This window comes from Zeus faber (assembly GCF_960531495.2).
Source record: "Zeus faber genome assembly, chromosome: 1".
NCBI lineage: Eukaryota > Metazoa > Chordata > Actinopteri > Zeiformes > Zeidae > Zeus > Zeus faber.
In genome coordinates, this window is record NC_137193.1 from 46,358,782 (window position 1) to 46,379,389 (window position 20,608).

The window sequence follows — 20,608 nt, forward strand, 5'->3', positions numbered from 1 at the left end:
AATTTTACAGTTTTATGTCGTTGTTTGTTTAAGTTGCTGTCTCCTCTACTGTTTTGTTCCCTATCACACTGGAACCATGACACACCCCTTTCCCGACGTGTCCGGGGATCGAACGTGATGCACCAGATAAAAAACATTTAAATTCAGTTCATTTCAAAAACAAACAAGCATTTCCCCTCGCAATAGGAAATGTGTCAATTGCCTATTTTTGATGGGTTGAGCCAGGTTTCAAAAACCCAAGTCGACCCGCTAATTTTGGTGTGAAAGCAGCTTTAATGAAGGTTTCCAGGTCATTATTCAAAGCCATGATCCAAAAGAAAGTTGTTGCCAGCCAAGCCAAAGTTACCTGGTGTCAAGAAAACTAAAGCCAATGTCCCAGGTAAATTTCAACTTCACCATTTCCAGAAACGGCACAGTATCCAACCTGCGATCAATCAGTAAATCAGCCAAGCTATACTAGAACATCAGAAATACTGTATATAGAACAAAATAATATGAAATTATTCAGATCATAATGTAGGTATTTTGACCTTAACTAAATTAGGTAAATAGGTCTTCCAATTAATTTTTGTCTTCGGATAACTTGTAATAATTCCCATATGTTGTCTCAAATGCCCTGCCTTCACACATGCAACGACAAAAGAGTGAAAAGTGAGTTATAAATCTGATTGGAAAAGGGCCAGGGTTAAGATGCTTGTTTGGAAACAATATTATTACCTTGTAGCAGGTAGTCAGTGGCCTCGTTCTCAACCTCTGAGCTGAGCTGCCTGGTCTTCTGCAGGTACTTGAGGACAAAGACGTTCGGGGCAAAGTGGATCATGTTCTGCTCTCCACAGCCAAAGGGCAGTCTCAGGAGCTTGTCCAGGTTATTCAGGGTTGGCCCCATCACATCCCCTGATCCAGGTGAACGCACACACACACACACACACACATACACACACACACACACACACACATACACGCACACACACACACACACACACACACACACACACACACACACACACACACACACACACACACACACACACGCACACACACACACACAGAAACAATATTTCATAGATTCGTATTACAAAAACCAACCGTATTACAAATGTTAAAAATGCTTTTGGAAAATGAATGTACCAATCATGGATGCCGTTGCCCTCTCGGATCCAGGAACAACGTTGTGAGGGACCCCCAGGGTGAAGGCCTCATTGTGGTTCTCATCAGAGTCTTCCTTCCTCCAGATTTTAAACTCTCCTACTGAACCCCAGCCAGTGGAGAATCCTATGTGACGTACCTGCATGAACAACAAAACAATGGCTGAACTTCTGCCCATAACCCCACTTTGACCACCAGATTAAAAATGCTACAAAAAACCTCAAACCTGGCCAGGAAGAGGGCCTGCCCACTGGAGAATGAGCGATTCATTGGATTGTTGCAGACCATGGCCTACCTGTAGCAGATCACATTGTGGGAATATTTGTAATTAATAGTGTTGATCAAATGGTGTTTGAGAACATTTTGGTTGTAACACCACTACACAGGCCTTGTCTTTCTTCATTCAAAGAATGACTGTAACTGTGAAAGTCAAAAAAAAAGAGCAGGATGTAATGACTACATAAAAAGCAACTGGTGTTGTTCTTGGATTGCGCCATACTGGGCACTAATAATGTCCATCTGCCAAGCTATGGCTATGCCAGTGTGATTCACTCACCTCCCACACACAAATAACGACAAACACAAACACACACAGGCCCATTTAGAACACATTTCCTCACTCGTATTTCAGGGTTTCATTTCGTAATCACATTAAACCAAAGAGCGTGCACAGCTGAGCCCCACAGCGCATCCAACCCAGAATGCAATCGGACCCTAAGAAAATAAATGAATCCTACTGGGTTGTAACACACGGTGCTCTACAGCGGGCTTTTAATTGCCCCCTTTGATGAACGGAGCGGGGCTAATGCTGGGACTGGGGCTGGGGTCAGGGCCGGTGTGCCAGCCAGCGAGTGCCATGCAAGCACCGGGCCATGGATCACTGAGTGTCCTCACTGACATCAACCCTGTTAAGCGTGACCTCACAGGCAGCCCTACCAGTAAAAGTGGCGCCAGTCCTCCTAACACACAGACCCTATGGCCTTATCAGTCTCTCACTCTCACTCCTCCTTAACGGCATCCTAGCATGCAATCGCTATCCAAACCGAAATAGTTGCGCTCCCTGTTGCAGGGCCCTCGGTCTATCAACGCTTTCTACATTTTTTCCCCCCATTTCCCTTGCATAGTCTGTCCATTTTTGCGAGCCTATCCCAATAACCGATTCCAAGTAACAGAATGAGTTGATGGATCGAAATCTCTGCACATATAATGGCCATTTTAGAGTTTGAAGTCGAGATCTTTATGTTATGTAACAGTCTATCCAGAAGGCCCCCTTCAAAGATCACAAAGGAAAGGGATCTTTTAGGGTTGTTTCGGAAGGATCACAACCCGATCGTCTGTCAGAATGGGTTTTTCTTAATGTTTCTTAATGACTTTCCTTCATCTTCTTATCATCATTTTGGGTGTTATTACCTGCACCACACCCCCATTCCAGCTTATCCAGAAGCTGCGGAACTCATCCCAGGACAGTACGCCTGGCGTAGGGGCACTGACGAGTGGTTCGCCCATTTTACCCAAGGATATCCAGGAGCGGGTGTTCTGCCGGCCCCCGAGCACGATCTCCAGCATCTCTGCACTGTCATGGGGACTCGCGGAGAGAGCAAAGTGGGCGTCGTTGTGGGTCTTCACGGCCACCTGGAACTGGTTCATCCGGGCTGGCTTTTTTACATACTGGTACTCATACTTGTTAGGGGTAGAGATGTGGATCCTCTCTATAGACAGAAAAACGACTAAAGTTACTAAGGACGAGGTAATAAAAGGTATATGTTTGGAGTTAGGCATAGAAATGATGTTACGGTAGAATAATAGAGAACATGATCAGAAAAGAAAATAAGGCAGTACTCCCAATCCCACCAGATATGATTTACACTTCTACACTTTAAGACACAAGGGTACTTACCATTCGGGCAGAAGAAAACACTGTAAGTGTATTCCCTTGGCAGTCCTTCTGGCTGCAAGGAGAGCCACAGGCAACACAGAAAATAGATAGAGGTAAAAAACAGAGAAAGGATGAGAGTTGATAAGAAAACGGTTGCAGAGGTTGCAGGGAGGACTGAATTACTTCAAGAATGTCTTTACCTAAACTGAGTTTAGAACCTTTAGGTGTTGACTTCCATTCAGTTCAACATATTGCATTCCTACCTCCACCAGAACACTCCTACGAACGTAGTCCAGGCCAGTGGGCGTCCTTCTGTCCTCTAAATCATTGCTGATTTTGCCGGTCTGCAGCCCATCAGAGCAGCAGCTTGGTTCACTGTAGGCGATTGCACGGGCTGTTGAAGCAGAGAAGTCTTAAGTTCAAGCTCCGCAAAATACTCTAGTGCAGAGATTCTCAACCTTGTCTAATATCAAGGACCCTCAATTTGATACGGACTAGGGCAGGGACCCTGTTTCACAAAATGTTGTCTCTGGGACCCCAATCTGAGAAATGTTTATTGTTAGATATGATTTAGTCCGAACTTCCACACCTGTCTATACTGAACTATAGTTACAGAGATAACAGTGAAACCAGAATCAAAACAGTCTTCAGATGATGATGTGTTCATGTTTTTGGTGGGGGTCCTTGCTGATGTTAGATGGAGGAAACCCCATGTGAGCACGGGGAGAACATGCAAACTCCACACAGAGCGGGTTATCTCCCTAATTGGGAGATAACCCGCCGGAGCACAGTGCCAACAGCGCCCCAAGCGAGAATCGAACCCAGGGCCTTCTGGCTGAGAGGCAGCAGTGCAATGCACTCTTACATATCCCCTCAGGGTACCGGACCCCACTTTGAGAACCACAGCTCCAGGGGACACTTTTTCTTTGATTTCTCGAAATTGTTACCCTTGATCCATAATCATATAATATGAATTTAAACTTATTTAATGAAGTATGGGCTACTGTTATTAATGATATAACTCCATTCATCAAGACCTGAGTCTTCCTGAGTCATGGTATGTCAGGGCATGTGGGGATCTCTCAGGTCGCACTGGGGCTCTGCGGTCGGGGGGTGCGGCTGTGGGGACGTCCTTGGTGCTGGATGCTGTAGCCATGGTGGAGTCCTGGGCCCATCTGAGGTTAGGGGGAGTCGGGGAGGCGTCTGCCCTTGTCTCTGGGTTGAACCGGTTGATCTCCGAGTATGTGGGGGGGCTGTGTCCTTGGGGAATGCTGAGTGTTGCTTGGGGGCCGGGCTGTGGGTGGGGGGCCGTCTGCCCTAAGTCTGTTCTGTGGTCCGCATGTGCGGAGGCTGGGAGCTGGTCAGTGGCTGCTGGGGGCGCAGAGCCGCCCGCCATGGTGGGGGCGCATGGTGCGCCGCTTTGCGCCTGTGGCTGGTCAGTATGGGTTGGGTGCCTGCTCGTGCTGGGGGGTCCCTGCAGCCGCTGTGGTGTCGGCCAGGCCTGTGGTCCGTGCCTTGCGCTGGTGGATCTGCGATTGTGGGTGCGTCTCATGCCTGGACATGGGGGTTGTATGTGTACGCCTAAGGGTGCAGGATAACGTTGTGCTCTCTGAGACTGGTTTGTGCACCTCGGATCATGTGTGGGTGTTTCTCCACGGGCTCCCGGCTTCTCTGTTGGTTGGGGGATCTTCTGTGGCTGGGGTGCCTTGTTTCTCTTAGCTTTCTTGAGGTTGCGGGGTGTCTATACGGCTGCAGGACTGCTTCACTGCTAGGTGGCGCTACGATATAGTTCTCATCCCATACACCATAACTAATTTGAAAAAGTCCTGTGAATTCATTGGTGAACACATCACACACACCCATACCTATACCCACACCAACACGCTCAGACACAGACACAGACACAGACACAGACACAGACACAGACACAGACACAGACACAGACAGACAGACACATACACACACGTGGACTCATCACAGGCACACACACACTACCAGCATCTGCCTCAAACACACCCCGGAACACCCTCCTGGTTACATCCTTTTCCCTTTCTTTCCTTGATTTCTATAACTATCACAAGAAGGGGCCACGTGCCATAATTGCTGTTCCAATTTTCGTCGACTTAATAAATCATGTTCTGTGAAATACATGTTGTCGCTGGATGTTTCTATGTTTATGTTTTGTCAAGTACATATTGTTGTGTGTCTCTATGTTTATCTGTCTCACCTGTGGTGATTCCCCCCCTCTTAGAGTAATAATGATGATTAGTTGTTTATTGATGAAAACATGGTAAGTTCGTTCTCCAAAGTGGGGGATTGGCTGCCGTCTTGTATAACAAAAAAAGCTGTGCTCTTGTCATCCCACAGGCCGTCCACAGGACAGAGTTATTGCAAGCAGTTCTTGATGATTAATAAAGAGTGGCATTGCAGGTTGAGAATTTGAACTCCACTTTCAGATTAACTCTGTCTTGGATGCAATGGCATGAGCCCCCTGTGTTGTATGCCAAGCACGCTGACACCACAGGTAAGATAAATAAATAAATAAATAATAATAAACAAACAAACAAACAAACAAACAAACAAACAAACAAACAAATAATTAGAATTTGTGTCTTTTTTGCAATACCATTAAATAGCGTCCTGAATCACAGCTACAACAACACTCACTTGTGATAAAAACCCTCTCCCAAATGGGTTTTTATAATCATCAACAGCTTGGAATGACCACACCTTTGATGTCTCTTAGTCAATAACTTATGGCTGTAAATCATATATGTATCAAAACATACATCACACGACACAAACATGTCCGCCAGAGGACTCCCCGTTCTCTTGGGGCGGCCCCGTGCCTGTGGCGTCTCTTTGTGTGTGTGTAGTGAGAGGGAAAGTCCAGGGGCCAGGGGACAGGCAGAGGGCCCGTGGTGGGGGGGGGGGCTTATTGACCGCCACTGACCCACAAACTCATCAACATGCCACTGAGTGTCACAGCAAGACTCTGGCTTCTCCCCCACTGCTGCTGGCCGGCTTTGTTCTGACATGCACTCTGGAGTGGACTGTTTGTAGCTCTGGGTGGGTGACGGGATCACACACAGGCCCAGGATACACGCTGTCCTGGGCTGAAGGCAGCGCACTGGGTGGACAGCAGCCCAGCAGAAAGGGCGCTATTGTTTGTTGTGGAATGCCACTTAAGAATTCAAATTGTTATTCTCACGCCCTAGAACAGTCAAATCTGTGTTTGCTGACGTGGACATCATAATCCTGATTAAGGGAATACATGATCTAAATACCCGAGCAATGAAAATAAACACTTTATATAGAGGCAATACAACAATATCTAGATTTCTATGTATTTCTTAACAAGACAACATTAAATTAAAATCGTGATGAAATATTAATCAAAAAAAGTTTCCAAAATTTCTACCATTTTAATATGTTCTCGTAAAAAAGGAAAAAAAAAAAAACATATAACATAAGTAAAATATTAAGTACAAGTATAGGCAGTTTTGGGTGATGTTGCACAACGTGATCTAATCTTACTGCCATCTCCTGTCTGAGGAAGGTGCCACTCAGGATGGGTGTTTAGGGGCTATGATTACAAAAATCAAGGATCAAAGATATTGGCTGCAATCCAGAATCCCGTCAGGCAGAGGGGTGGATTTTTGAGAGGAAAATGGTTCCTTGGGTAAGACAGATTTCACAGATTTCTTTCCAGCTCTATCAGGACTATTAGGACTATATTTTGTCAGGATATTGTCTGGACAAGCTCTTTTTTTGTCCCACATGTGATTGCTTCTGGTCACCTGTGATGTTAGCTGCTCCCAGTTCAGTGAAGGATAACACAATGGATGTGGGCGTCGCCTCCCCTGGAGCCACACACTTCTTCCTGGTCAGGTGGTGCTTTCCTGGATGGCCCACAAATTTGATCCCCTTAGGAACCGAGACTTTAATGTGTACCTGTGAATAGACAACAGAGCAGGATTGAGGAGGATGAGAGGCCAGAGGCATGGAGAGGAAAGGTGGAGGTAGGAGAGGAAGGGGAAGGTAAGAGAGGGGAGGTGAATTTAGGAAGGGAGAGGAGAGGTGAAGGTAGGTGAGGAGAGGTGGAGGTAGGAGGGGGGAGGAGAGGTGAAGGTAGGTGAGGAGAGGTAAAGGGAGGAGAGGAAAGGATGGGTGAGAAGAGAGGTGAAGAGAAGAGAGGTGAAGGTAGGAGAGAAGAGGGGAAGGACAGATCTCCTCTGACGGGCCATAATGGCGTCATATGTTCCCAGCCTACTCCCTCATATAGCGTGTCCTCCTCCGAGCTCTTAAAGCGTTCAGGGAGAATCTCTAAATCGCACTGAACTTGGATTGAATTTTCTATGCTGACTGACTCATGCTTCTCATGCTCCCCAAAGGATTAAGTTCCACTCATCGTCCAATTTTCACAAAGAGCTCAGCAACGCAGCCGGATCTTTTCACTGTTCTTCATCCACATGCCACAAGTCGTAAATAACTTTGCAGAAAATATAAGAATCACATGTTGTCGGGGCAGACATCAAAGGAAGGTCTGCAATGGTTTGCATAATCACCTAACATGACATTACGGCGGCGCACGCACAGGCCATTTAATGGGCTCATCTGCAAACAACATGATATCATCTCCGTGAGCCGAAGGATGGACCCATTTAAGGCCAGGACACAACTAAAAAGGGTCCTTAAAAAGAGAGCCAAGGCATAGTTCTGGACAGACCTCATGGTTTCCCATTACATACCTATGCCCCAATGGACTCCATTACTCGCCCACACCCCACCAGCGTTCCCATATCATCAATCATCTGTTGTTATTATTTTACACAGCATGGATCTATTCAATAGAATGAGTCAAAGGATGACCAGTATGTCGCTCTCATTTTGACGGCGCCTCAGCCCACTGCACATCATCTGGTTTACAAAAACACACGTCTGAATTTAGGGACGGTAGTTGGCTAAGGATCGGCCTTAACGCTCGTCTGCCCTCTTCTCCTCACCTCAGCGCAAGTTGTCAGGTAGTTGTAGACGGTGAGAGGAACCTTGGTCTGCTCCCCTCTGATCACGCTGTAAGGCAAAGTGAAGTCCACGAAGAACGGCTTGAAGGTGCGGAGCTCCGCCTTCTTCGCGAGGCCCAGCCCCTTCCCTTCCGACAGGCCGATCGCCTCTGTCACCCAAGTGGTGATGGAGTCCGGAACGTCTATCCGCAGCTCGGCTTCTCCAGTTGCAGTGCTGCCACAGGAGAAAAGCTCACTATATTGTACAGCAACGTGAGGATATCAGCCCCGTGCTTCAGTAGGTTCTGAAGCATGGCAATTCTGCCGTATTTATAATATGTGCTGTTAATGCGAATAACTCTTAAATAAATGACATTAATTATCCTCTAATTGTCTTTTGCCAGCCTGAACAACCTCTTTTCATCTGATCAGAGAATACCAACAGAGTAGGCACAAACAACAGGTCAAGTGCGGATAAAACCCTGAATATTACTTTATGTGGGAAACACCTGTGTAAACACCAGCACCTGTGCCCATATAACTACTATAAACACTCTATAATAGATAGGTGTCACGAACAGTCAGCTGTTGACCCGATCTGTGTTTCTTTTATTTTTTTATTTTTTTTTACTGGAGCGGGCTGAGATCATGGCAACACATATTTCATGTTGGTCTTGGAAGACTTCACAGGATATAATAAATGTTCCAAAAAATTGCATCTACGCCCCATTCCTTTTCATCAAAGTTGCCCCTAAACCCACTTTAATACACTCAATATTTGTAATTAAACCTCTGAACTGCATAGGGAATTGGGGAGAGCTTGCATCCTGCCCAGAGAAATTAAGCATATGGAAATCTATGGGCAGTTCATTTATATTGGCTGAAAATGAATGGAGGGAGCTGTTGGCCTTTCCAAGATGGCTCCGCTTAAATGAACCACATTCACACCCAGTGGGAGGAAATGTAGCACGCTGGCAGCGCAATGAACTCTCCCACTCGTTCTCCTTCATGAGGGATTTACCAAACTCCTTCATCCTCCTCATCCTCTTCATCTTTAACTTCTCTCTCTTCTCTCTTCAACCATCCAAAATTTAAATGTCCCCTCCACCGTCCACTTCATTTTCTGGCCTTGCATTTCCTATTCTCCATTTACCCTCCAATATTTTGTCTATCTTCTATTTAATTTATAGGTTTGTTGTGCTGTATATTGACAATTATTTCTAGTTTATTTTGGGAGTTTATTTTATTGTTTAGGTTTGTTGTGTATTGTCAATGTTGTATTGTTTATTGTTAGGTTTACTTGTATTGTTTATTGTAAATTATTTTTAAGTTAAATGTATATTCCCAATTTTTTCTATCTATCTATTGAGATTAAGTAATTTATGTGCTTGCCACTCATCTCTTAATTTTTTTACCTTGTTTTCAAAAGACATCAATTCCCTCAGTCATATATCCAGCGGTGTGTCTCTGTCTAACATACGCACACACACAAATAAGGTCTAAAAAAAAAAGACCAAAATACCTGACATTAAGGCAGTGCCACACCCAGGTCTCTGGGAAAAATGTCCGCCTGCGCTTCTCTGCTCTGCAACCAAAACACACAGAGAAGCTGATCTCAATAAAAGGCTTCGGCTGTTTGATAAGAAATAATAATAAATACAAAGTGATAACTGAGAGATGTATTACGCCATAATCCACGCCAACATCTCTAGAATGGAAGCCACCCAAAAAAACATGTATTCATGTGTTTCCCGTGCTTTTCTATTTCTCAGTTCATAGACCATATTGAACCCCAAATTAATGCAGATCAATGGGATTAATGGCATTATACTGCACGGTAACGCTGTTAACATATTACACCTGTTACTCTTTGAGAAAAATGTCTTCACAGCCCAAATACTAATTCAGTCCAGAACAAGTCATAGATGAAGCTGTTTATTGGGATCTTTTTGCGCAAGTAGAAAATTAGTTCGTATACACTACTGGTGTAGAAGCTTTGTATATATATATATATATATATAACAGGAAATATTAGCGGTAAAGCTACGTTGCATTGATTGCAGGGAACAGGGAGGCTTAATTAAAATGCCTGAATCATGAGGAAGTTATCCTGCTGTTTTTGGCCTCCATTCATAATAAAATAAACAATCCCAAATTAGGGTGGACTTAATAATTTGATTATGGCGGCGCCCATGGTTAGAGAGACAAGGTCATTAAATGGGTATACACGTGTATACAGGGTATTCTAAAGCAAAAACAGTGTACTAAGCCCCTGGAAGTTGCCTAGAGTCTAATGTCAAATACAGTATAAGAATGTGGTGTGTGTGTGTGTGTGTGTGTGTGTGTGTGTGTGTGTGTGTGTGTGTGTGTGAGACGAGCTGACGCTCACTTCGAAGGACTAGACCCTCATCTCTCACCTGGGCACGGAGCGGGAGTGCAATGCCGCCACTAAGGTGGAGGAGTGAGGCTGGAAGGCTGGAACTGCCTCGTCCGTGTACATCCCTCCACTCTGCCGGTGGTTCAGACTCACCATGTCTGTCATCACCACCAGACCTGTTTCCTGTGGTAAACGCGCACGCACACGCACACACACACACACACACAAACACACACACACACACACCATTTAAAGAGCTGAATAGCGTTAAATTCCTTTGCGATTGGATGTACTCCAATAGCAAATATTACCCATATCCTCCAAGGTCAAAATAAAACAAACATTCTCCCTTGTCCATCAAACAGCATAGTTCCAGTACAAAGTAGATATGGAAGAGAGGGTGTAATGTTTTCAGAGGCCCAGAATCTTTGGAAGAGCTGAGATACGGACTGAGGGAATATAAAAAAAAAACAAAAAAAAAAAACACTTGACCTTCAGAGGAAGACAAGATCACATAGTTCTTTCATATAGCACCGAATTATGTGATATACACAGCCTGACTGGGCTCGCCAGGGAGAAAACCTCTCACCGTGAAAGCAAAGCGGGCATCTTTCGTGATGTCCCAGTGCCACGGGAACACGGAGGATCGCTTCCTCCTCCTGGAAGACAGCTCGGGCCACCAGAAGTGTCCATCGTCTTTGGGAATACCGAAGGCGTCGGACACATCGAACTCCGCCAGCTCTTTAAACACCTGCGGGACACAAAAAGACACAAAAAGTACCATTTTAAGACTAGAAAAAAATATTCTCTTGAGTTGGGTTGAGTTGTTAGATTGAAGTTGTTTGTACACAAATCCCGAAGACTGACCTTGTCTGGGCTGAGCTGGAAGTCCGGCTTCAGGAGGTAGAGGCTCTTGTCAACGGTCGCCACACAGACGCAGGATCCCCTCTCTGCTTGGACTCGCAGGGTGACCGGGTCACCCGGCATTGACTCATTGGCCGACAGAGAAGTAGTCACCTGGAAGCAGAGCCGAAAAACAAAACCCTAATTTTTAATGTCTATAAATTGCAATACAGTTGATTTATTTCCAGAATTACCAGCAAGGAATCCATCGTAGACTAAATACCACGTGCAAAGTGAATAATCATATAATAGTGATCCTTCAGTCCAAATTGATAACCCAAATCTTAAATGAGTTTAAGATGAATTATCAATATAATATTGACCAATTTCTTTTATCAAATGCCTTTAATTATTTATTACATTTATTAAATGCATTTTACTTGCTTTGCTTTTTTTGTTACTATTTGATGGCCTTCTTTTAATGTTAAGCACTTTCAGTTGCATGTTGTGTATTAAAAGGTACTGTACAAATAAAGGTTATCATTAATATTCTTACTATTATCAATACATTTGAAGAATAGTAGGCTAAGCACATCAGCATAAGCCATTACAACAAAATACTACAACTAATTATGCAAGAACCAGTCTACCAGTTAGGACCAGTAAGCAGAACATTTAATAAACACAATAACACAAGTAGTCGTGGTTTGGTGTGGACCATGGGAAGCATTGGTGCACAGAGTGGAAAAGTACAAGCTTTGATAGAGGACCTAGAGGGAGGAAGGGTGAGAGTCAACCATTAACTTTCACGCATCAAAACCTTTTTTTTTTTTTTCTCAGCAGCGCGCAGGCTCAAATTAGCGCTGTTAATCGGTTCCGCTGCCCTCCTTTCACCACTCTGCAACCTGTCATCCCCTCCTGTCACGACCCCACTTATCTGCTCACTTGTCTTATCATGTCCACACCCCTCCCCCCAAGACACACACACACACACACAGACACACACACACACACACACACACACACACACACACACACACACATGCTGTAATGGCATACCAGTGTGTTGTAAAAACTTCAGGGAGTTAACTCTGCCTAATACAGGCATAAACTGGGGAGCTCTCCTAGGCCAACGCAGCTGTTTTGTTTTTTTTACAGATATTAAACCTTGAGATTAAGGGGCGGAGATGCACTCACCTCCAAAATGTACGCATATAGGACGGAGGAGCTCAAGTCAGTGAACCTTCTTTACCCACTTATTCCTTTGAGTATAGAGGCCTATCCCAAATAACTGAATGAATACACTTAATGGGATGCCAGTCCATCACTGGGTCACCAACATTCCTTCAAACACACCATTCAATCCTACGGACAATTTAGCACTGGCAATTAGACCAATTAGCCCAGCTGAATCACCCTGGGGAAGCCCAGACAAATACCTGAGGTTTTCAGCCCAAGAGTACCTTGTTCTCGAAGCTGGGCTGGACGGGGATCTGCAGGCTGTCCGTGACGCCCTCGCCGTTCTCCCTGACGTAGTACACCAGCAGGCGGCTGAGGGGCGCCATGCCATGGCTGATGGGGAAACGCAGGTAGGACACACAGCTGTCCGTCTCTGTCTGGGTGGAGGAGGAGCTTCCAACACCTCGAGAGGGGAGAGGAAGATTTTCACATAGCAGTCAATTGATGGCAGTCAAGACAAAGAGAAGGTTGCGATGATTATTTTTTTGCTCTGGATCGCTGGTCATTGCTACTGCTGATGCAATTCAACCATTAGAATGGTTTTAGGTCAAATAGTTTTAGATCAAAGGCCAAATGCACAAAGCTCTCAATGAAAAAAAAATCTAAATTTACAGACATTTTACAGACAGGTCTCTTGGGGACACAGAACCAAGGTGTAGTTGAGGTGAGCTTTTGGGCTGTTTATCTTGGGGATGACAACTTTCTCCTCCATATTTACGAGCAACATAGGCATGACACAAGATATGTTTTCAATGCTCATAATTCATCTCTGTTAATGTCAGAAGACTAAACACAGCACAACAGCTGTACTCACTGGAAGCGGGTGGAGGCGAGTGGGTGGTGTGGATGTTTTTGTCGAAGGTCACGGCCGCCCTCCGCCCTCGGTGTAACGCCGTGAGGTTGGCAGCCTGCTGCCCCGACAGGACGATGTTTCCTCGGGATGCCACCTCGTAGTGCAGCGTGAAGTTACACACACAGGTGGACTTCAGAGCGAGCTCTGCCTCCTGGCCAACCTGCAGCGCAAACGCACGCACAACACACGCACGCACACACACACACACACACACACACACACACACAGATAAAGCAAAATACAGCCCACATTAAGAGTCACCAAAACTTAACCCTGGATATTCAGCACTTGAATAGGCTTTATACTGTGGTTTGAGCCCTGTATAACATGAATCCAAACTAAATTTAATCCTGGGCAAAACAGGAAACACTTCTGACTAGAAAACACTTCTCATCCCACTCAACATGGATTTGTCCTTGACAGTGGCCATAAATCTCCAGCAGCCTTAGTGGAGAAGCCTCAAGGTTGTGGTTATGCTGGACAGCTCCCAGATGTGAATTTGTGTAACTGCTTAAATGTGTAGCAAGGACATACTGAAAAAAAAAAAAGGTATATTCAGAGGACTTTCAATGGCCCCAAAAGATGGCGGTGTTTACCTTGAACGAGGTTCCAGGGCTCTGGATCTGGATGTGACACTTGCTGGGAGAGTACCAGCTACTGATGGACAGGTAACTGGGCAGGTACTGGTCTCCCACTGGCCGGCCCTCAATGGACGTCACTTTGGTCTGTACCAAGCAAAACAAAATATTCCAAGTCATCGAAATGCAATAGGATGCATTAAGATTTTGTGCCCTTGATCTTTCTGACTATTTCCTTATCGATATTCTTTCATCTCTATTTGTTACAATTAATATATCAACAAACATTCAATACGATAGGAGAATTCTCCGCCCCAACTACTTCCCTTCTCTTCTGGGCCGAGAAGCCACTGACCTCTAGCCAGACATACTGGGCGGCGGTGGGGATGGAGGGGATCTCAAAGGTGGCCTGGCCGTTCTTGGAGGTCAGCTCGCTGGTGTAGACGTTGTCCTTCGGGGTGAGCTCGGCCTTCACGCGAACCGTCACGCCGGCAGCCGGGCTGCCGTCTGGGAAGGAGACCTCGATCTGGTGTTGGGGAGGGGGGTAGACATCATGATTTAATGGATAATAAACTGGATGATGGACTTGGTGAGACCACCATGTTGGTATGGTCTTCTCACCTTTCCCTTGTAGGGCAGACCAGGCTTGAACTGCTTGCGCGTGTCCTTTGAGTATTTGATGTCGATGAGCTGCTTGTGAACGGGCGTGGAGTCATCGAACGTGGTTTGCCTGGTTCCATCCACACTGGTCACCGTCGCCCACATGCTCACCGTCCCGCGAAAGTGATCGGCCAAGTCCAGGGGCATCATGTCCTTCACACACAGGCTGAAGGTCGCAGAGCCTTTGATCTGATGACAGGATGATATTTGGTAAAAAAAAATAATCACTGGAAAGATGTTAGGGCTCTGTTTCCTATTGGGGTTAAGTGTGTATTCAGCTGCTTTAATAACTGGTTGGTTCCAAAAGTATTCGCTCTTTTGGATCCTCCTCCAAGGGATGACCGATGCTAAATTCTCTCCACATGCGCTAACTACCAGTTTTGAACAATGGGATCATCCACTCACATCCATAGATTTGACCACAGGCTGGCCCATCTCGTGGCGATAGTAGCCGACTCCATTTACCGTCATATTCACTGTGAGCTTCCCTGTGACTGGTTTGCCAAAGGTATACCTGGACAAAGATTACAAAGTCATAGATTATACAGTGTGATCGAGGATCTAGTGAACATGAGAGAACATGTTTCCATTTGATCATGTTACACTGATTGGAACTTGGTGTGTACAATAGCTAAAAAGACACAATCACATCCAATATCTAACAAAATCCAATCCTACAGCATCTTTAAATCTTTGCTATAGTGTTGAATGTTTGAGTGACTGACCTCGCTCTGACAGTGACCTGTTCACAGGAGTTCAGGTCATGGATGTAATTCGGTGGATCGATCACCAACTCAAACTTAGGCATCACTGGAAAAAATCATTAAAGTAATATTAATAATCATTTAAAATCAAGAAAAACACATATATTATAGGGGTTATGTACATACAGAAAAAAAAAGTTTAAAATGACAAAATAAAAATAGTTCAAATTACAGAAAGAGTTATAAGAGGCAATCCTTAATGCCTAAAATGTGAACGTGACATTTCATAAAGCGGAGTGTTGACATAGAGCCTGGACAGTCAAGCAGATCCCTGGTAGTATTCTCGGTGCCAGTGCTCACCATATTTCTGAACTTCAAACGACTTGTTGTAGGTGTGTCCATGCAGCTCGATGAAGATAAGCCACTCTCCAAACACCGGCTGGTCGGACAGGGGGAAGCTCATGTTCACCACCCCTGAGGAGAGGAAAAAGCAGCTTCAGCCGGTGCTATGCTTGTGCAGCGCAATATATCAACGGTAATACTTCCAAATACATAACACTTCACACACAATACCACAGTAAGAGGATCTGTCACCCTGCATGAGATCAAAATCTTTTCTTTTCAGTGAATGCTTTGTAGTCTTAACCTGTAATATGCTCTAAATGGTTATTTGGATTGTCCTCCAATGGATAATTAAATGTGATAATTAAATCTCTAGGGCTCACCACAGCATATTGATTTGAGGCCTTTCCACTGGACCATCCTGGACCCTCTGGGATCCTGCGACATCAAATGCCCGAATTAGAAAAACACCAGTTGCGTTCCCCCTTCTCACGTTTAAATGCTAGTTCCAGCTTCTATGACATAATATTGTAGTATTTCACTCCATTCAGCATGCCGCTGTTTGACACTCCCAATGAACTTGACTTTGAGACCTCGCTCCGGGTCCAGGAACGGTGTTTAAAATACTTTTGCAATTTTTTTTCCTCATGGTAATCACACAGCGCTGCCTCTATGTGCCTATCATTAGCCGTAAGTCATGCATGGACTTCCCTCTTTTGACCTAGCCGCCCATTACCGGCCTTGAAGAGCAAGAAAAGAGATACATGCGAGATACATGAATGGGAACAGAGAGAGAGAGAAAGAAAGTGGGCCAAGAGAGATGAAAGGATCCGGGTGAAAGAGGCACCGAGAGGAAAAGGAGAAATGGGAATAAGAGTGTTTCTAGTGGAGAAAAAAAAGTGAGGAGAAGAGAAAGATCAAATGGAATAAGAAGATGAGAGAAGAGAAGAGAAGGGAAGAGAGGAAGAGAGCTCCTTTCATGTTGTTTATCCCTGTACGGATCCGAGCGGCGCCCTGTTATCAAGGTGCGCGGCCCTGACTCCTGCTCTGTAATCTCCTCTGGGGCTGGAAGCTAAAAGCTGTCACTGTCCTCTCCTAGCCCTGGGTGGTCCCGCCGTGCCGCACTCACCACAACATATGCCTCAATCTGGGGAGAAAAAGGGGAGAGAGAGAGAGAGAAAAGAAGAAAAGGAGAAAAGGGTCAAGGACAGCACACAACGACACAAAAACAAAACTGCGAAGCCGGAGCTTCGTCCTCTCCTCCTCGCCTCCTGGCCTCCTCGCCTCTTCTCCTGCTCTATCCTCCTCCTCCCGTCCAACAATCATCCATCTGTGAAAGTTTGCGCTGCGCTTTGCCAGCAGCGGAGCTTTATGGCCACGGACATCAATAAACTGTCTGTCTGCGGAACTGCACCGTATATTTGGAGCCGCTGCGAGCATTCCAGCAGAACGGACTGCAGCTCCGTCTGTAAATAGGTGACTGTACATTTCTGTGAGTTGAGTTTCGGGCGAGTGAGGTTCCCCTATTTTCACACTAACTACAATGGAAGCCATTTTCCACTTCAAATAGGACATATACATGCCATACGGACATATAGTAAATATAAATTAATATTGAAAATGGATTACTGCTGTCGAAATGTTTCCTTGATTGAACGCACAATAAAAAATAAAATAAAAATGATATAGTCAGAGATCACTTCATTCGGATGGTTGACAATTTCTTCTTCTCAATCTTTGTCTCTAAAGATGTGCAGCGTGGCGTTTGAAGATTCGAGGGCAGCGATGTAAAGTATACCTTGTCGTTGACCGGCCTCAGGTCAGGGGTGACTGTGTAAACATTGACGAGCACTTTGAAGCAGGAGGAGAAAAGGATTTTGGTTAAAACTTGCATTAGGTGACATTTAAACATGAATCCATTTTAACGCTGCAATGTAGTCACATCAATTTCATTATAATTGTACAGTGTATAACTTGAATTTCAACACCTGTAAGACAACTACAAGGGTTTCAAGGGCTAGAGGTGAAAATACAAAACAGCAATCACCTTATAGTATTATACAGTATTATAGTAACCAGGGTGATATAAAGAAGTTACAGGACCTGCCTGTTGATAATTAATTCAATCTAGAAGTTTGGCAATTTTCCAACTTAAGTACATCATACACACACACACACACATTATATCATCCGGTTAATTCCATTTAGCTTAAATAATCAACTCATTAACCAGCAACTGATTTAATTAATTTGCTATTAAATAAAGATACTGTATGGTGTTCAATTTAATAAACACATAAAATAACCTACAGAATTGAAATCAAATTATATTTAAAAAGCGTCAGTGACTGAATACATGTTAAAGTGATTTCAAATGATTTGGGGATTCTATCTTTCTCCTTTCTTTTTTTTTTTTTTACGTCAAACCGATTGAATCAGTCGGTGGTTTATCAATTTATTATTCCATAAGATTGAGTTTTAACACACACACACATTTAATTTAATGGCATTTTTAACAATTTAATTTCTGTTATGGCTCGTGTGCTATGGACTGCGTTGTGCATTTGTGACACCTTTGTGTTTGGGTTTGTAGACGGGCTTGTCGGTCTGGATGAACACGGCGGTGCCTTTGCTCTCCACCGTAACCGTGGTGTAGTTGTGGAAGACGTAGCCGCCCTCCTTCAGGTAGCGGTTCCCCCACACCTTCAGATGGGCCTGGCCTCGCAGCCCGGGGGGAACCTGGGAGCAGAGAGAGAGAGAGAGAGAGAGAGAGAGAGAGAGAGAGAGAGAGACAAGAAAACTCAGGAAGGATCAGGGCTGGACTTGCCCGGAACCGGGAGTTCATTAATCTCCCGAAAAACGACACGACCGCAAAACCAATGAAACGGCTTTGAATTTTCACAAGCTGAACCGGGCATACGAAAGCGGGAACACCTGCTCGGTGGCTGGCGGAATCAACAACTTCATTGAGGAGAATTTGACTGGTATTGATTCTACATGGACATTCTTTGGGCCAGAGCGCACAAACAAACCAGACGTTTCAAAGCGCAGCGCAGGATGCTGAGCAATAACACAAAACACTACGCATGACTGCGTTTCACAAAAACGAGGGCAGAGATTACAGGGAGGGGAAGAGAGGGGAAAGGAATATTAGAAGTCAGAAGGAAAAGAAAAGGGGAGGAATTGAGTCGTCCTCACTAGATTGATCTATTCCAGCCTTTAGGGGCGGTGGACTATACATGCACGTCCACAGCTGTTGCATATTACATTGAAGCTGTTACCTTATTCCCAATGAATGTGCGGAAACAGCTGTTGCATTGCAAATAATGTTAGTGTTGATTTGCATTCTGCCTCAGGAATGCGCTCAAAATGGACAAGGGGGGCTTTCACTACTGTGCAGCTGTCACCATTAAACACTGTTGTGTTTTGAAATGTTTCAGGAAAGCAGCACGTCCGTGGAGGAATATCTATCATACGATCACCAGACCTGAAGACGTACCTTTAGTTTGATGGTGCCTTTGTCTGAAATAGAACACAAGACATAGAATGACCAAGATTTCCATCCAAAGCGCTTTGATGTTTTAGCTAAATTTATTATGCATTGGACATTATTATCATTTTATTTATCGGAGCAAAAAGTAATCCACCTTCCATCCATCTACCACCCATCTATTAAATCCTTATGTTTGATGGATCCAATTGGCATGGAGTTGCTCAGTCTGGCTTCTGCAGGTTGTCTCCATTCAAACTTAAAGGCACCGTCAGCCCTGTCCATGTGTCCAAAAAATGACATACGTGTGTGTATACACTCTAAAGGCCTGCTGGGTAGGCGCTACAAAACTTCCAATTAAAACCATGGTAGTGGCCTCCAAGGGTAACCCTGGACAGTCTTTTAGGCTTTATACTCCATAAATACAGTATGTGTGCGAGCTCATCTGTGCCTGTGTGATAAGACGACCCCTCAATAGCTTCACATCAAAATATTCATGAGGTGCATTTTCCTCACCAAACATGGTGCCGTAGCCGTGAGCGGCCATCTCCCCCTTCACCGACAGCTGGACCTGCACGTGTGTATCTGCCTTGGCGTTGAAGATGGTCACGCTCACGCTCTCCTCCATGCCCGATCTGAAGACTGACGGGGCCGCCACCAGGTATCCCCTAGAGAAGAGAGAAGAGAAAATGGAAGAGAAGAGGGAGAGAGGATGATACAAGACGTGGGAACACAACAGCGGAACAGCAGATATAAGACATGGGGATATAGAGACGACATGGGAATGAGGAGGAGCGGGTGAGTTGAATCGAAGAAAAAAAAAGATTTGAGGTGACAAAGAAGAAAGGGAGCGGTTTGATGTTGGTGATGGGAAACAATATCAAAGATAAGAGAATGAATAGATCATAAAGGGTCATAAAGTTCAGGTCGTAAAGGGTATAAGACACACATGCAGTGCCGTCCTTGGAGCCCTGAGAGCTTTCCACCAGCTGTTGGAGGTCTGGGGCACAACGAGAGAAATATGGATGAATAAGTGGAAATTTAAATTTTTTGCTCACTCACTCTTTTCCTGACATACATATGAGCACATATAAATAATCAAATTCCACGAGGGTTTTTGCAGCAACTTTTTGCAATACCTCAATATTACTCGGGACAAAGTACCTGGGTGCCAACAAGCTTTGTGCCTCTCTCTGGGTGGTCTGGCACCTCTGACACAACCTTGGAGACATAACGACCAAGATTCCACATCATCCCTCTGACATTTAACTGAGAGAATGCGGCTGTCACAGAGTGTGCAGGACAAAGGTCGTCCTTTGATGCATTTAATCATTCTGTAAAGGCTGAGACCTTTGCGGCGGGGTGACAGCATGGTGTCCTTCGGTGTCCTGTTCCGTTCAGTGAGTAAAGCACAGTGCAGGTGCCCAAGCTACGGCTTGCTTCCCATAAGGTCGAACAAAAACTATACGACCACCTACTTTACGAGCAGCACTTTGG

The 20,608-nt window shown here is 44.9% G+C and overlaps 1 protein-coding gene across 1 annotated transcript in view; it reads right to left on the reverse strand.

The window, feature by feature from the left end:
• Nucleotides 1-20,608, reverse strand: part of cpamd8 (C3 and PZP like alpha-2-macroglobulin domain containing 8) — a 54,841-nt gene that overhangs the window by 32,200 nt on the left and 2,033 nt on the right. The window contains exons 2-27 of the mRNA XM_079998780.1: nt 19,628-19,779; nt 19,121-19,143; nt 18,195-18,360; nt 17,420-17,472; nt 16,751-16,768; nt 16,005-16,059; nt 15,640-15,753; nt 15,301-15,385; nt 14,981-15,089; nt 14,537-14,764; nt 14,271-14,441; nt 13,934-14,062; nt 13,299-13,497; nt 12,709-12,887; nt 11,270-11,419; nt 10,992-11,153; nt 10,443-10,585; nt 9,548-9,610; nt 8,029-8,260; nt 6,823-6,976; nt 3,286-3,416; nt 3,044-3,095; nt 2,557-2,855; nt 1,373-1,441; nt 1,129-1,285; nt 718-894 (exon numbers count right to left, since the gene is read on the reverse strand). Coding sequence (XP_079854906.1) covers nt 718-894; nt 1,129-1,285; nt 1,373-1,441; nt 2,557-2,855; nt 3,044-3,095; nt 3,286-3,416; nt 6,823-6,976; nt 8,029-8,260; nt 9,548-9,610; nt 10,443-10,585; nt 10,992-11,153; nt 11,270-11,419; nt 12,709-12,887; nt 13,299-13,497; nt 13,934-14,062; nt 14,271-14,441; nt 14,537-14,764; nt 14,981-15,089; nt 15,301-15,385; nt 15,640-15,753; nt 16,005-16,059; nt 16,751-16,768; nt 17,420-17,472; nt 18,195-18,360; nt 19,121-19,143; nt 19,628-19,779 — 3,470 coding nt within the window. The remainder of the gene's footprint in view (nt 1-717; nt 895-1,128; nt 1,286-1,372; nt 1,442-2,556; nt 2,856-3,043; nt 3,096-3,285; nt 3,417-6,822; nt 6,977-8,028; nt 8,261-9,547; nt 9,611-10,442; nt 10,586-10,991; nt 11,154-11,269; nt 11,420-12,708; nt 12,888-13,298; nt 13,498-13,933; nt 14,063-14,270; nt 14,442-14,536; nt 14,765-14,980; nt 15,090-15,300; nt 15,386-15,639; nt 15,754-16,004; nt 16,060-16,750; nt 16,769-17,419; nt 17,473-18,194; nt 18,361-19,120; nt 19,144-19,627; nt 19,780-20,608) is intronic.